The 14,523-nt window shown below is 68.9% G+C and overlaps 2 protein-coding genes and 1 long non-coding RNA gene across 3 annotated transcripts; 1 reads left to right on the top strand and 2 right to left on the bottom strand.

Annotated features, from left to right (window-relative positions):
- Positions 1 to 376: 376 nt before the first annotated feature.
- On the top strand, positions 377 to 7,854 carry KAT8 (lysine acetyltransferase 8). Its single transcript, XM_065044287.1, has 11 exons — positions 377 to 611; positions 1,301 to 1,375; positions 1,453 to 1,616; positions 2,231 to 2,284; positions 2,845 to 3,009; positions 4,194 to 4,283; positions 5,027 to 5,167; positions 5,282 to 5,375; positions 5,925 to 6,075; positions 6,833 to 6,987; positions 7,621 to 7,854. Exons 1-11 carry the CDS (start codon positions 392 to 394, stop codon positions 7,683 to 7,685), a joined length of 1,374 nt encoding a protein of 457 aa, XP_064900359.1. The 5' UTR covers positions 377 to 391; the 3' UTR covers positions 7,686 to 7,854.
- On the bottom strand, positions 5,047 to 6,008 carry LOC135576942 (uncharacterized). The gene is made up of 2 exons (XR_010468589.1): positions 5,876 to 6,008; positions 5,047 to 5,820 (listed from the first exon to the last, which is right to left on the bottom strand). It is a non-coding gene; the product is annotated as an uncharacterized LOC135576942 (long non-coding RNA).
- An 841-nt stretch (positions 7,855 to 8,695) lies between the features above and the next one.
- Positions 8,696 to 14,474, bottom strand: LOC135576925 (serine protease 33-like). The gene is made up of 7 exons (XM_065044267.1): positions 14,462 to 14,474; positions 14,035 to 14,259; positions 13,201 to 13,242; positions 11,699 to 11,861; positions 9,674 to 9,978; positions 9,184 to 9,353; positions 8,696 to 8,722 (listed from the first exon to the last, which is right to left on the bottom strand). The coding sequence occupies exons 1-7, from the start codon at positions 14,472 to 14,474 to the stop codon at positions 8,696 to 8,698; spliced, it is 945 nt and encodes a 314-aa protein (XP_064900339.1).
- Between the last annotated feature and the right edge of the window lie 49 nt (positions 14,475 to 14,523).

Below are 14,523 nucleotides of genomic sequence, written 5' to 3'. Positions count from 1 at the left end.
ACGCGCAATCCCCGCCTCTTCCGGGTCTATTCCCGGGTCTATTCCCCGTCTCCTAGCAACGCGCAATCCCCGCCTCTTCCGGGTCTATTCCCGGGTCTATTCCCCGTCTCCTAGCAACGCGCAATCCCCGCCTCTTCCGGTTCTATTCCCGGGTCTATTCCCCGTCTCCTAGCAACGCGCAATCCCCGCCTCTTCCGGTTCTATTCCCGGGTCTATTCCCCGTCTCCTAGCAACGCGCAATCCCCGCCACTTCCGGGTGTATTCCCCGTCTCCTAGCAACGCGCAGTTCCCGCCACTTCCGGGTGTATTCCCCGTCTCCTAGCAACGCCAACCCACACGCCCCGTGTCGCGGCTGTGACGCCAGTTCCGGCGCGCCGTGGAGCGCAGGGCGATGGCGGAGGCCGCGGCGGGCGGCCCCGCGGGCCCGGGCGGTCCCGGCGGCCCCGGGCCGGTTCCCGAGGCGGCCCCGGGCGGCCCCGGCCCCGAGGAGGCGGTGGCGGCGGCGGCGGGGGGCGGGAGGGGCCCCGGGGCGGCGCCGGCCCCGCGGGACGCGGAGGTGACGGTGGAGATCGGGGAGACGTATCTGTGCCGGCGGGCGGACGGGACATGGCGTGAGCGGCACCGGGGACGGGCGGGGGGGGCGGGGGGGATGGGGGGGACTGGAGGGGCTGGGAAGGGATTGGGGGGAATGGGGGGGACTGGGTTATACTGGGTAACTGGTCCCAGTGCCGGGGTAACTGGTCCCAGTGCTGGGGTGACTGGTCCCAGTGCCGGGCTCTTACTGGTCCCAGTGCCGGGCTCTTACTGGTCCCAGTGCCGGGCTCTTACTGGTCCCAGTGCCGGGCTCTTACGGGTCCCAGTGCCGGGCTCTTACTGGTCGCAGTGCCGGGGTCACTGGTCCCAGTGCCGGGGTGACTGGTCCCAGTGCCGGGGTGACTGGTCCCAGTGCCGGGCTCTCACTGGTCCCAGTGCTGGTCTCTTACTGGTCCCAGTGCTGGTCTCTTACTGGTCCCAGTGCCGGGTTAACTGGTCCCAGTGCCGGGCTCTTACTGGTCCCAGTGCCGGGGTGACTGGTCCCAGTGCCGGGCTCTCACTGGTCCCAGTGCCGGGTTAACGGGTCCCAGTGCCGGGGTCACTGGTCCCAGTGCCGGGGTGACTGGTCCCAGTGCCGGGCTCTCACTGGTCCCAGTGCCGGGCTCTTACTGGTCCCAGTGCCGGGTTAACTGGTCCCAGTGCCGGGTTAACTGGTCCCAGTGCCGGGGTGACTGGTCCCAGTGCCGGGCTCTCACTGGTCCCGCAGACCCCGCCGAGGTGATCCAGTCGCGGCTGAACGAGCAGGAGGGCCGGGAGGAGTTCTACGTGCACTACGTGGGCTGTGAGTACTGGGGGCGCTGGGTCGGACTGGGGGGCGCTGGGAGGGGCCGGGCCGCCCAGTGAGCCCAGTGCTCCCAGTTAACCGGCGGCTGGACGAGTGGGTGGCCAAGGGGCGGCTGGCGCTGCGCGAGGGCGCCCGGAGCCGCGGGGACCCGGTGCTGGGGGACGCGGGCGAGCAGCCCGAGAGGAAGATCACGCGGAACCAGAAACGCAGGCACGACGAGATCAACCACGTGCAGAAGGTGGCACTGGGGGGACTGGGAGGGAACTGGGAGTGGGCTGGGAAGCACTGGGGGGGACTGGGGGGTAACTGGGGGCACTGGGAGGGAACTGGGAGGCACTGGAAGGGGGCTGGGAGGGAGCTGGGGGGCACTGGGGTACACTGACAGGACACTGGGAGGGAACTGGGAGACACTGGGAGGGAGCTGGGAGGTACTGGGGGACAGTGGGGAACACTGGGGGGGAACTGGGAGGCACTGGGAGGGAACTGGGGGACACTGGGAGGGAACTGGGGGGCACTGGGAGGGAACTGGGGACACTGGGGGACACTGGGGGGGAACTGGGGGCACTGGGAGGCAGCTGGAGGGCATTGGGGGCAACTGGGAAGGAACTGGGGGCACTGGAGGCACTGGGAGGGAGCTGGGAGGTACTGGGGGACAGTGGGGGACACTGGGGGGGACCTGGGAGACACGGGGGGACAGTGGGGGATACTGGGAGGGGGCTGGGAAGCACTGGGGGACACCGGGAGGGAACTGGGAGGGGCTGGGGGGCTCTGGGAGGCGTGGGGGGAACTGGTGAGATGCTGGGGGGTCACTGGGAGCTACTGGTCCTTACTGGTCTGTACTGGTCCCCACAGACCTACGCTGAGATGGATCCCACCACAGCCGCGCTGGAGAAGGAGCACGAGGCCGTGAGTCCGGGGGGGTCCCAGTGTCCCCGGGGGTGTCCCCAATGTCCCTGGGGTGTCCCCAAGTGTCCTGGGGTGTCCCCAAGCATCCCCCACACCCTTGTCCAGGTCACCAAGGTCAAGTACATGGACAAGATCGGCATAGGGCACTGGGAGACCTGGGGGTGTCCCTGAGGGTCCTGGGGTGTCCCCAATGTCCTGGGGTGTCCCCGATGTTCTGGGGTGTCCCCGAGTGTCCCCCCCGCCCTTGTCTAGATCACCAAGGTCAAGTACATGGACAAGATCCATGTGGGGCACTGGTAGACCTGGGGGTTCCCCAATGTCCCTGGGGTGTCCCCAATGTCCTGGGGTGTCCCCACTGTCCTGCGGTGTCCCCGAGCGTCCCCCGCCTTGTGCAGATCACCAAGGTCAAGTACGTGGACAAGATCCACGTGGGGCACTGGTAGACCTGGGGGTTCCCCAGTGTCCCGGGGGTGTCCCCAATGTCATGGGGTGTCCCCGAGGGTCTGGGGTGTCCCCAATGTCCCTGGGGTGTCCCCAAGCGTCCCCCCGCCCTTGTCTAGATCACCAAGGTCAAGTACGTGGACAAGATCCACATCGGGCACTTTGAGATCGACGCCTGGTACTTCTCGCCCTTCCCCGAGGAGTTCGGGAAGCAGCCCAAGCTCTGGATCTGCGAGTTCTGCCTCAAGTACATGAAGCTGGAGAGGACGTACCGGCACCACCTGGTACGGGGACACGGGGACATGGGGAACACGCCTGGGGACACAGGGGGACACGGAGGGACACAGGGACATGGGGACACGGGGGGACATGGGGACACGGTGGGACACAGGGAACAGGGGGACACGGAGGGACACGGGGACATGGGGACACGGTGGGACACGGGGAACAGGGGGACACGTGGGGACACGGGGAACACGGGGGACACGGGGGGACACGGGGGGACATGGGGAACGGGGGGACACAGGGAACACAGGGGACAGGGGGACAGGGGGACACACGGGGGGACACGTGGGGACACAGGGAGCACAAGGGACATGGGGACACGGGGGGACACGTGGGGACACGGGACAGGGGGACACGGGGGGACACGGGGAACACAGGGGACGGGGGGACACGGGGGGACATGGGGAACGGGGGGACACAGGGGACAGGGGGACACGTGGGGACACGGAACACAAGGGACATGGGGACACGGGGGGACACATGGGGACACGGGACAGGGGGACACGGGGGGACACGGGGAATGTGGGGACAGGGGGACACGCCTGGGGACACGGGGGGACACAGGGGGACACGGGGGGACACGCGTGGGGACAGAGGGAATGTGGGGACATGGGGGGACACGCCTGGGGACACAGGGACACGTGTGGGGACACAGGGAATGTGGGGACACGGGGACACGTGGGGGGCACATGGGTACGTGGGGAGACATGTGGGGACACGGAACGTGGGGACACGGACACACGCGTGGGGACGTGTGGGGACACAGGGAAGGTGGGGACAGGGGGACACGCGTGGGGACACAGGGAACATGGGGACGTGGGGGGACACATGGGGACATCTGGGGACACGTGCGGTTCCGCAGCTGCCCCCTCGATGCCACGTGCAGCTCGGAGCCCCGTCCCCACGTGTTTGGGGACACGGGGACGCACGTGTGACCCCCCGGCCACCGTGTGACCCCCCCGGCCGCCGTGTGACCCCCCCGGCCGCACGTGTGACCCCCCCGGCCACCGTGTGACCCCCCCGGCCGCACGTGTGACCCCCCGGCCACCGTGTGACCCCCCCGGCCGCACGTGTGACCCCCCCGGCCGCCGTGTGACCCCCCGGCACCGTGTGACCCCCCCGGCCGCACATGTGACCCCCCGGCACCGTGTGACCCCCGGCCGCCGTGTCCCCGTGTCCCCAGGGCCAGTGCCAGTGGCGGCAGCCGCCGGGCCGCGAGATCTACCGCAAGGGGAACATCTCGGTGTACGAGGTGGACGGGAAGGACCACAAGGTGACCTTGACCTCGGGTGACCCCGCGTGTCCCCGTGTGACCCCTTGTGACTCTCTGTGTTCCCCCTGTCGTGTGACACTGTGTGTCCCCCCTGACCCCACGTTACCCCATGTGACCCCTGTGTGACCCCATGTGACCCCCCGTGTCCCTGTGTGACCCCACGTTACCCTGTGTGACCCCATGTGACCCCCCGTGTCCCTGTGTGACCCCACGTTACCCTGTGTGACCCTGTGTCCCCATGTGACCCCGTGTCCCTGTGCGACCCCATGTTGCCCTGTGTGACCCTGTGTGTCCCCATGTGATCCCATGTCCCCATGTGACCCCGTGTCCCTGTGCGACCCCATGTTGCCCTGTGTGACCCTGTGTGTCCCCATGTGATCCCATGTCCCCGTGTGACCCCTTGTCCCTGTGTGACCCCACGTTACCCCGTGTGACCCTGTGTGTCCCCGTGTGTCCCCTGTGACCCCATGTGACCCTGTGTGTCCCCATGTGACCTCGGGTCCCTCTGCGGCCCCACATTACCTTGTGTGACCCCATGTGACCCCCGTGTGACTCTGTGTCCTTCTGCGACCCCACGTTACCCTGTGTGACCCCATGTGACCCTGCGTGTCCGCATGTGACCCTGTGTGACCCTATGTGACCCTATGTGACTCTGTGTGTCCCGTGTGACCCCATGTCCCTCTGGGACCCCACGTTACCCCGTGCGTGACCCCGCGTGACCCCACGTGACCCCGCGGCCCCAGATCTACTGCCAGAACCTGTGTCTGCTGGCCAAGCTGTTCCTGGACCATAAGACCCTTTACTTCGACGTGGAGCCCTTCGTGTTCTACCTGCTCACCGAGGTCGACCGCCACGGCGCACACATCGTCGGCTACTTCTCCAAGGTCCGTGGGGCGCGTGGGGGCGCGTGGGGACACCTGGGGGCGCGTGGGGACACCTGGGGACACCTGGGGGCGCGTGGGGACACCTGGGGACGCGTCACCCCCCGCTGCCCCCAGGAGAAGGAGTCTCCGGACGGGAACAACGTGGCGTGCATCCTGACGCTGCCGCCGTACCAGCGCCGCGGCTACGGGAAGTTCCTCATCGCCTTCAGTGAGCGCCGCACCCGGAACGGGGAGGGGGGGGGACGCCCGGTGGGGCGGTCCCCGAAAATTGGGGGGGGAGGGAGCATAAAGTGGGAGGGAGGGGCCTTAAAATGGGGCTGGGGGGTCCCCAAATGGGATGGGGGATTCTTAGAGAGGGGGAGGTGCTAAAGTGGGGGGGATAGGGCTGAATAGGGGCGGGGGGGGGGGCCTGAAATGGGTCCCCTCCCCCGAATGCCTGGGTCCCCCTGAACCTCCTTCTCCCCCGAACGCCTGGGTCCCTCTCTGACCCCCTGGGTCCCCCTGAACCTCTGTGTCCCCCAAACTCCTGTGTCCCCCGGACGCCGGGGTCCCCCTGAAAATTCCTGGGTCCCTCTGTGACCCCCTGGGTCCCCCTGAACCTCCCTGTCCCCCGAACTCCTGGGTCCCCCCCTGAACCTCCCTGTCCCCTGAACCTCCATGTCTCCCGGACGCCTGGGTCCCTCTGTGACCCCCTGGGTCCCCCTGAACCTCCCTGTCCCCCGGACGCCGGGGTCCCCCCGGACGCCGGGGTCCGCAGGCTACGAGCTGTCCAAGCTGGAGAACACGGTGGGCTCCCCCGAGAAGCCGCTGTCGGACCTGGGCAAGCTGAGCTACCGCAGCTACTGGTCCTGGGTGCTGCTGGAGATCCTGCGCGACTTCCGGGGCACCCTGTCCATCAAGGACCTCAGGTGGGACCCCCACCGACCCCCCCCAGTGCTCCCACTGACCCCCCAGCGCTCCCAGTGACCCCCCAGTGCTCCCAGTGACCCCCCAGTGACCCCCAGTGACTCCCCCCAGTGCTCCCAGTGACCCCAGTGCTCCCAGTGACCCTCAGTGCTCCCAGTGACCCCCCAGTGACCCCCAGTGACCCCCCCCAGTGCTCCCAGGACCCCTAGTGCTCCCAGTGACCCCCCCAGTGACCCCCCAGTGCTCCCAGTGCGCCCAGTGACCCCCCAGTGACCCCCAGTGCTCCCAGTGACCCCCCAGCAGCCCCAGTACTCCCAGTGCCCCCCAGTGACCCCCCTCAGTGCTCCCAGGACCCCTAGTGCTCCCACTGACCCCAGTGACCCCCCCCCCAGTGCTCCCAGTGACCCCCCAGTGACCCCCATCAGTGCTCCCAGTTACCCCCTCCAGTAACCCCCCCAGTGCTCCCAGTGACCCCGCAGTGCTCCCAGTGACCCCACCCAGTGACCCCCCCAGTGCTCCCAGTGACCCCCCCAGTGCTCCCAGTGACCCCCCCCTAGTGACCCCCCAGTGCTCCCAGTGACCCCCCAGTGCTCCCAGTGACCCCCCCTAGTGACCCCCCAGTGCTCCCAGTGACCCCCCAGTGCTCCCAGTGACCCCAGTGACCCCCATCAGTGCTCCCAGTGCTCCCAGTGCCCCCCCAGCACTCCCAGTGCCCCCGGTGACCCCCCCGGTGACCCCCCGGTGCCCCCGTGCCCGCAGCCAGATGACCAGCATCACGCAGTCCGACATCATCAGCACGCTGCAGTCGCTCAACATGGTCAAGTACTGGAAGGGGCAGCACGTGATCTGCGTCACCCCCAAGCTGGTGGAGGAGCACCTCAAGAGCGCCCAGTACAAGAGGCCGCCCATCACCGGTAATTAGCGCTAATGAGCGCTCATTAACCGCCTGTGAGCCCCTAATGCACCGCGCCCTGAGGGACCCCCTGGAACCCAACCCCCACACCTCCCAGTGCCCCCAGTTTGCACCTCGAGACCCCCCTATCACTGGTAATTAGCACTAATTAGCACTCATTAATCATTCCTGAGCCCCTAATGCACCGCGCCCTGATAACCCCGTGTAACCCAACCCCCACACCTCCCAGTTTGCACCTCAAGAGACCCCCCCCATCACTGGTAATTAGCGCTAATTAGCACTAATTAGCACTCATTAATCATTCCTGAGCCCCTAATGCACCGCGCCCTGATAACCCCGTGTAACCCAACCCCCACACCTCCCAGTTTGCACCTCAAGAGACCCCCCCCATCACTGGTAATTAGCGCTAATTAGCACTAATTAGCACTAATTAATCATTCCTGAGCCCCTAATGAACCGCGCCCTGATAACCCCGTGTAACCCAACCCCCACACCTCCCAGTTTGCACCTCAAGAGACCCCCCCCCCCATCACGGGTAATTAGCGCTAATTAACACTCGTTAACCCCTAACGAACACCTTAATTGCCCCCCCCCCCCTTGATGACCCCTCCCTAATTACCGCTAATTACCGCAGTGGATTCCATCTGCCTACGCTGGGCCCCCCCGAAGCACAAACAGGCCAAAGTGCCCAAGAAGTGACGAGGACGGCGAAGGTTTTGGGGTGAATCCCCAGGATTTTGGGTTCCCCCTCCGCCCGGGATTCGGGGGACCCCCCCTCCCCCACCCCGCTGCCACTTTGGGGTGAAACGAGGCGGGTTTGGGGCCGGCGGGTCCGTTTTAGGTCAAAAATGTCTATTTTTGGGTGCAACCGGCTCCTTGTTGAGTGTTTCATTGGGTCACGTGAGCCCCTTTTGGGGTGAAACGAGGCGGTTTTGGTGCCTACGCGCTCTTTTTGGGGTGAAACGCAGTGGTTTTGGCGCCCCCGGCGCCGTGTCCCTGTCACCACCCCCCGGTGCCCCCCAGCACCCCCAGCGCCAGCAGCAGCGTGGTCGCCCCCCCCCCGGGCACTCGGTGCCGCCCCCACCGCGTCCCCCCCGGCGGGGTCCAGGGGTCGGTGCCACCCGTCGAGGTCCCCGCAGGGTCCCAGGGGGTCCCCGGGGGTGTCCCCATGGGTGTCCCCGGGGGTGTCCCCGGGGGTCGCGGTGCCCGGTGGGAGCAGCGCGGTGACGTCGGGCGCGGTGGCCGCGATCCAGGCGGCGTGGGCGGCCGCGCGGGTGTAGACGCCGGGGCGGTTGGGGACGCCGCAGCCGTCGCCCCAGCTCGTCACCCCCAGCAGCAGCCAGCGGTCACCGAGGCGGCACGACAGCGGCCCCCCGGAGTCACCCTGCGGACGGGGGACACGGGTCAGCATGGGGGACCCCCCGGAGTCACCATGGGGACCCCCCAGAGTCACCCTGCAGATGGGGGGACAGGGGTCAGCATGGGGGACCCCCCGGAGTCACCATGGGGACCCCCCGGAGTCACCCTGCAGACGGGGGACACGGGTCAGCATGGGGGACCCCCCGGAGTCACCATGGGAACCCCCCGGAGTCACCCTGCAGACGGGGGACACGGGTCAGCATGGGGGACCCCCCGGAGTCACCATGGGGACCCCCCGGAGTCACCCTGCGGACAGGGGGGACACGGGTCAGCATGGGGGCCCCCCGGAGTCACCATGGGAACCCCCCGGAGTCACCCTGCGGACAGGGGGGGACGCGGTCACCATGGGGACAATGGGGACACTGGTCACTATGGGGGACCCGCGGAGTCACCCTGGGGACCCCCTGGAGTCACCCTGGGGACAGTGGGGACACAGTCACCCTGGGGACAATGGGGACACTGGTCAGCATTGGGGACCCCCCAGAGTCACCCTGTGGACAGTGGGGACACGGGTCAGTGTGGGGACAATGGGGACACTGGTCACCCTGGGGGACCCCTGGAGTCACCCCGGGGGCAATAAGGACACAGTCACTGTGGGGACAGTTGGGACGCTGGTCAGCGCTGGGGACCCCTGGGGGGACAACGGGGACACAACGGGGACACAGCCACCATGGGTGTCACCCCAGGGCCACCGGGACCCCCGGAGTCACCCAGGGGACGCTGTGAGCTGGGGACCCGGGGAGGTGACACGGTGACACGGTGGCACGGTGGCACTGACCTGGCAGGCGTCGCGCTCTCCCTCGGGGAAGCCGGCGCAGAGCGTGTCCCCCGCGGGCGTCCCCGCTGTCCCCTCTGTCCCCAGTGTCCCCCGGTACAGGCAGCGGCACTGCCGGGTGCTCAGCAGCGGCACCTCCAGCTGCTGCAGCGTCTTGGGGGGCGGGAGGGGCCCTGCGGGGACACTCGCGTCACCACGTGTCCCCCAGGGTCCCCGGGCACCACGACCAGTGGCCCTGTGCTCTGTGGGTGCAGCCCGTGCCACCAAACCCGGGGACAAGTGTCCCCACCATGTCCCCGAGCCCCCCGGGTGCCACCAAACCCATTCACAATGTCCCCACCATGTCCCCGAGCCCCCCGGGTGCCACCAAACCCATTCACAATGTCCCCACCATGTCCCCGAGCCCCCCGGGTGCCACCAAACCCATTCACAATGTCCCCACCATGTCCCCAAGGCCCCCGGGTGCCACCCGAGTGTCCCCGCGGTGACTCACCGGCGGTGCGCACGTCCCCCCAGCCGGTGACGGTGCAGCGGGTGCCGGGGGGGACGGTGACGCCGGGGCCGGGCAGGCACACGGGTCTCACCAGCCGCGTGATGAGCGCGGGGGGGTCCAGCCGCGCCAGCGCGATGTCCCCGGCCACGGCGCCGTGTCCCCCGGGGGCGTCCCCGGCCGCGTCCTCGTCGCGATAGGCCGGGTGGCGGGTGACCGAGGCCACCGCGCGCACCTGCGCCTCGGGGGGCGGGGACAGCAGCTGCAGCACCCCCAGCGTCACGCGGTACTCGGACACGGGGTTCTCCCTGCGGGGGACACGGGGGGACAAGCTGGGGACACCCCCGGGAGCTGGGGACACCCCCGGGAGATGATGGGGACACAGCGCTGCGGGGGGGATTTGGGGGTCCCGGGGGCATTTGGGGTCCCAATGGGGATTTGGGGTCCCAGGGAGGACTTGGGGTCCCAGGAGGCAATTGGGGACCTGGGGGAATTCTGGGTCTCAGGGGGGATTTGGGGTCCCAGGGGAGATTTGGGGTCCGGGGGGGGGGGATTTGGGGTCCCGGGGGGGAATTTGGGGTCCCAAGGGGGGATTTGGGGTCCCGGGGGGGAATTTGGGGTCCCAAGGGGGGATTTGGGGTCCCAAGGGGGGTTTGGGGTCCCAGGGGACAATTGAGGTCCCAAGGGGGGGATTTGGGGTCCCAAGGGGGGTTTGGGGTCCCAAGGGGGAATTGAGGTCCCTGGGGGGGGATTTGGGGTCCCAATGGGGATTTGGGGTCCCAGGGGGGACCCGGGGTGCTGTGGGGGGATTTGGGGTCCCAGGCAGGGATTTGGGGTCCCAGGAGGCAATTAGGGACCCAAGATGGGATTTGGGGTCCAGGGGGGGAATTGAGGTCCCAGGGGGGGATTTAGGGTCCCGCAGGGGGCATTTGGGGTCCCAAGGGGGGGGATTGGGGTCCCAGGGGATTTGGGGTCCCTAGGGGGTGTTTGGGGTCCCGGGGGGAATTGAGGCCCTGGGGGGAGATTTGGGGTCCCCGGGGGGAACTGACATCCCAGGGGGGAATTGGGGTCCTAGGGGGGACTTGGGGTGCCGGGGGGGATTTGAGGTCCTGTGGGGCATTTGGGGTCCCAGGGGGGACTTGGGGTGCCGGGGGGGGAGTTGAGGTCCCGGGGGGGGATTTGGGGTCCCAAGGGGGGGAATTGGGGTCCCAGGAGGCAATTGGGGACCCAGGGGGAATTCTGGGTCTCAGGGGGGATTTGGGGTCCCAGGGGGAGATTTGGGGTGCCAGGGGGGAGTTGAGGTCCCAGGAGGGGTTTGGGGTCCCAGGGGTGGGTTTGGGGTCCCAGGGGGTTTTGGGGTCCCAAAGGGGGAATTGGGGTCCCAGGGGGGGATTTGAGGTCCCAGGAGGGGATTTGGGGTCCTGAGCGGGGGTCCCACTGGTCTCTTTGGGGCCTGGGGGTACCCCAGGGGGATTGGGGGCAATGTGGGGTCCTGGGGGCTGCTGGGGGCCCTGGGGGGGTTTCGGGGGGTCCTGGGGGGGTTTCGGGGGGGGTCCCGGGGGGGTTTCAGGGGTCCCAGGGGGTTTCAGGGGGTCCCGGGGGGGTTTCGGGGGGGGGTCCCGGGGGGTTTCGGGGGTCCCGGGGGCTGCTGGGGGCCCCGAGGGGGTTTCGGGGGGTCCCGGGGGGTTTCGGGGGTCCCGGGAGCTGCTGGGGGTCCCGGGGGGTTTCGGGGGTCCCAGGGGGTTTCGGGGGTCCCGGGGGCTGCTGGGGGCACTGAGGGGGTTTCAGGGGGTCCCGGGGGGTTTCGGGGGTCCCGGGGGCTGCTGGGGGTCCCGGGGGGGTTTCAGGGGTCCCAGGGGGTTTCGGGGGTCCCGGGGGGTTTGGGGGTCCCGGGGGGTTTGGGGGGCCCCGGGGGGGTTTGGGGGGCCCCGGGGGGGTTTCAGGGGGTCCCAGGGGGGTTTCGGGGGTCCCGGGGGGTTTGGGGGGTCCCGGGGGGTTTGGGGGTCCCGGGGGGTTGGGGGCACTCACGGCGGGAAGCAGTGCGCGGCGCTCAGCACCCACCGCGGGGCCACCAGCGCCCCCCCACAGACGTGGCGCCCCCGGAAGCTGACGCTGACCTGCCAGGGCCACTGGCCGGCCCGCGCCCCCCGGCCCCCCACCACGCGGCTGCGCACGGGGGTCCCGCACGGAACTGGGGGGACATGGACACGGGGGTCAGGGGGTCCCGCACGGAACTGGGGGGACATGGACACGGGGGTCAGGGGGACACGCACGGAACTGGGGGGACATGGACACGGGGGTCAGGGGGTCCCGCACGGAACTGGGGGGACATGGACACGGGGGTCAGGGGGACACGGGGGGTCAGGGGGTCCCGCACGGAACTGGGGGGACATGGACACGGGGGTCAGGGGGACACGGGGGGTCAGGGGGTCCCGCACGGAACTGGGGGGACATGGACATGGGGGGTCAGGGGGTCCCGCACGGAACTGGGGGGACATGGACACGGGGGTCAGGGGGACACGCACGGAACTGGGGGGACATGGACACGGGGGTCAGGGGGACACGGGGGGTCAGGGGGACACGCACGGAACTGGGGGGACATGGACATGGGGGGTCAGGGGGTCCCGCACGGAACTGGGGGGACATGGACACGGGGGTCAGGGGGACACGCACGGAACTGGGGGGACATGGACACGGGGGTCAGGGGGTCCCGCACGGAACTGGGGGGACATGGACACGGGGGTCAGGGGGACACGCACGGAACTGGGGGGACATGGACACGGGGGTCAGGGGGACACGGGGGGTCAGGGGGACACGCACGGAACTGGGGGGACATGGACATGGGGGGTCAGGGGGTCCCGCACGGAACTGGGGGGACATGGACACGGGGGGGGTCAGGGGGACACGGGGGGGGTCAGGGGGTCCCGCACGGAACTGGGGGGACATGGACACGGGGGGTCAGGGGGACACACACGGAACTGGGGGGACATGGACACGGGGGGGTCAGGGGGACACGGGGGGTCAGGGGGTCCCGCATGGAACTGGGGGGACATGGACACGGGGGGGTCAGGGGGACACGGGGGGTCAGGGGGTCCCGCACGGAACTGGGGGGACACGGGGGGGTCAGGGGGACATGGACACGGGGGGTCAGGGGGTCCCACACGGATCTGGGGGGACACGGGGGAGGGGTTCAGGGGGACACGGGGGGGTCAGGGGGACATGGACACGGGGGGTCAGGGGGTCCCGCACAGAAATGGGGGGATATGGGGGTCAGGGGCTCCCGCAGAACCCCAAGCCACAGCCCCCCCCACCCCCCCCAAAATCACAGGACCCCCCCCCGCCCCACGTCCTCTCTATGGGACACCAGCACCCAGAACCGCCACCCCAAAACATGGGACACCCCCCCCCCCGCAAGGTGTGAAGGTGGAGAAGGGGGGAAATCAGGGGTGAAAGAGTTTTGGGGTGAAAAGAAGGGATTTTGGGGTGAAAGAGACTGGGAGTGAAACGGGGGGACCCCACGACCCCCCCACCTTCGCCTGACTCTTCCTCGGCTGCCACCGCCCCCCAGTGACCTGCGGACACCAAGGGGACAACGGTGACGTCAGAGCCCCGCTGGGGACACCCCTGCTGGAGGTGGGGGGACCCAGGAGTGCGGGAGGGACCCAGGAGTGCGGGAGGGACCCAGGAGTGCGAGGGGGGACCCAGGAGTGCGGGAGGGACCCAGGAGTTCGGGGGGGACCCAGGCATCCGGGAGGGGACCCAGGAGTTCAGGGGGGACCCAGGAGTTCGGGACGGACCCAGGCATCCGGGAGGGGACCCAGGAGTGCGGGGGGAGACCCAGGCATCCGGGAGGGGACCCAGGCATCCGGGGCCACCCCTCGCCCCCCCCCCCGCACTGGGACAATGGCCGGAGCCGGAAAAACCTGCCCCGAGGAATGTGAGCGGTGGGGACACGCGTGTCACCTCCCCCCGTGTCACCCGCTGTCCCCTCGTGTCCTTCCACAGCTCCCTATGGTCCCCGTGTCCCCTCCCTGCCCCCCAATCCACCCGCGTCCCCTCGGGATCCTTCACCCCCCGTGACCCCCCACACCCGACACGTCCCCTCGCACCCCAGCGTGTCCCTTCCCCGTCCCCTCGCACCCCCGTGTCCCCCCAAACCACCCGTGTCCCCTCAGGACCCTCCAACTCCTCACGTCCCCCCCGCAACCTCTCAGCTCCCCTCAGGATCCTCCAAGTCCCCTCACACCTCAGTGTCACTCCAAGTCCCCCAGGTGATCTGTGTCCCCTCACGCCCCCATGTCCCCCCGGGACCCTGGACTCCCCTCGTGTCCCCCCGCACGCCCCGTGTGGCCGTGTCCCCTCACCCAGCAGCAGCAGCAGCCCCAGCGCCGTTTCCGCCGCCCCATCGCGCTCGGGCCCCGGCGGCTCCGGCGGCACCTGCCGCCCCGGGGCCCCGCCCACCGCCCAGAGGCCCCGCCCACAGCCCGGCTCCAGAGGCACCTGCCGCCCAGAGGCCCCGCCACAGCCCGGCTCCGGCGGCACCTGCCGCCCCGGGGCCCCGCCCACCACCACCTGCGCGGCCACGCCCCCTTAAAGGGCCCAGCGCCCTCCATACCGGCACTATATGGAACCCCCTGAGCCTATAGGGAGTTCAACCCCTATTCCAAGCAACCCCCAGGGAACCTATAGGTTCCCTGAATTTTCTGTACGTGGATTCCCCAGCCATAGGAGCCCCACACGTGTTCCACAGGCTCCGCATCCAGAGAAGCCACATTTTCTATAGGGTCTAACCCCTCCCATACATTAACTACCCCTATAACCCTTCCCCCATAGGCGTCCCTATAGTTCCCCCC

The sequence above is a fragment of the Columba livia genome, chromosome 35, assembly GCF_036013475.1.
Source record: "Columba livia isolate bColLiv1 breed racing homer chromosome 35, bColLiv1.pat.W.v2, whole genome shotgun sequence".
NCBI lineage: Eukaryota > Metazoa > Chordata > Aves > Columbiformes > Columbidae > Columba > Columba livia.
The sequence above is the reverse complement of the archived record's forward strand: the minus strand, read 5'-3'. Positions and strand labels throughout refer to the sequence as shown.

Coding starts and splice junctions, on each gene's coding strand:
- LOC135576925 (XM_065044267.1), bottom strand. Junction 11,862..13,200: donor CGAGGAAGAGTCAGGCGAAG/GTGGGGGGGTCG, acceptor ATGTCCCCCCAG/TTCCGTGCGGGACCCCCGTG. Junction 9,979..11,698: donor GCCGCGCACTGCTTCCCGCC/GTGAGTGCCCCC, acceptor TGTCCCCCGCAG/GGAGAACCCCGTGTCCGAGT.
- KAT8 (XM_065044287.1), top strand. CDS start 392: ATGGCGGAGGCCGCGGCGGGCGGCCCCGCGGGCCCGGGCGGTCCCGGC. Junction 1,617..2,230: donor AGATCAACCACGTGCAGAAG/GTGGCACTGGGG, acceptor TGGTCCCCACAG/ACCTACGCTGAGATGGATCC. Junction 5,168..5,281: donor TCGTCGGCTACTTCTCCAAG/GTCCGTGGGGCG, acceptor CGCTGCCCCCAG/GAGAAGGAGTCTCCGGACGG.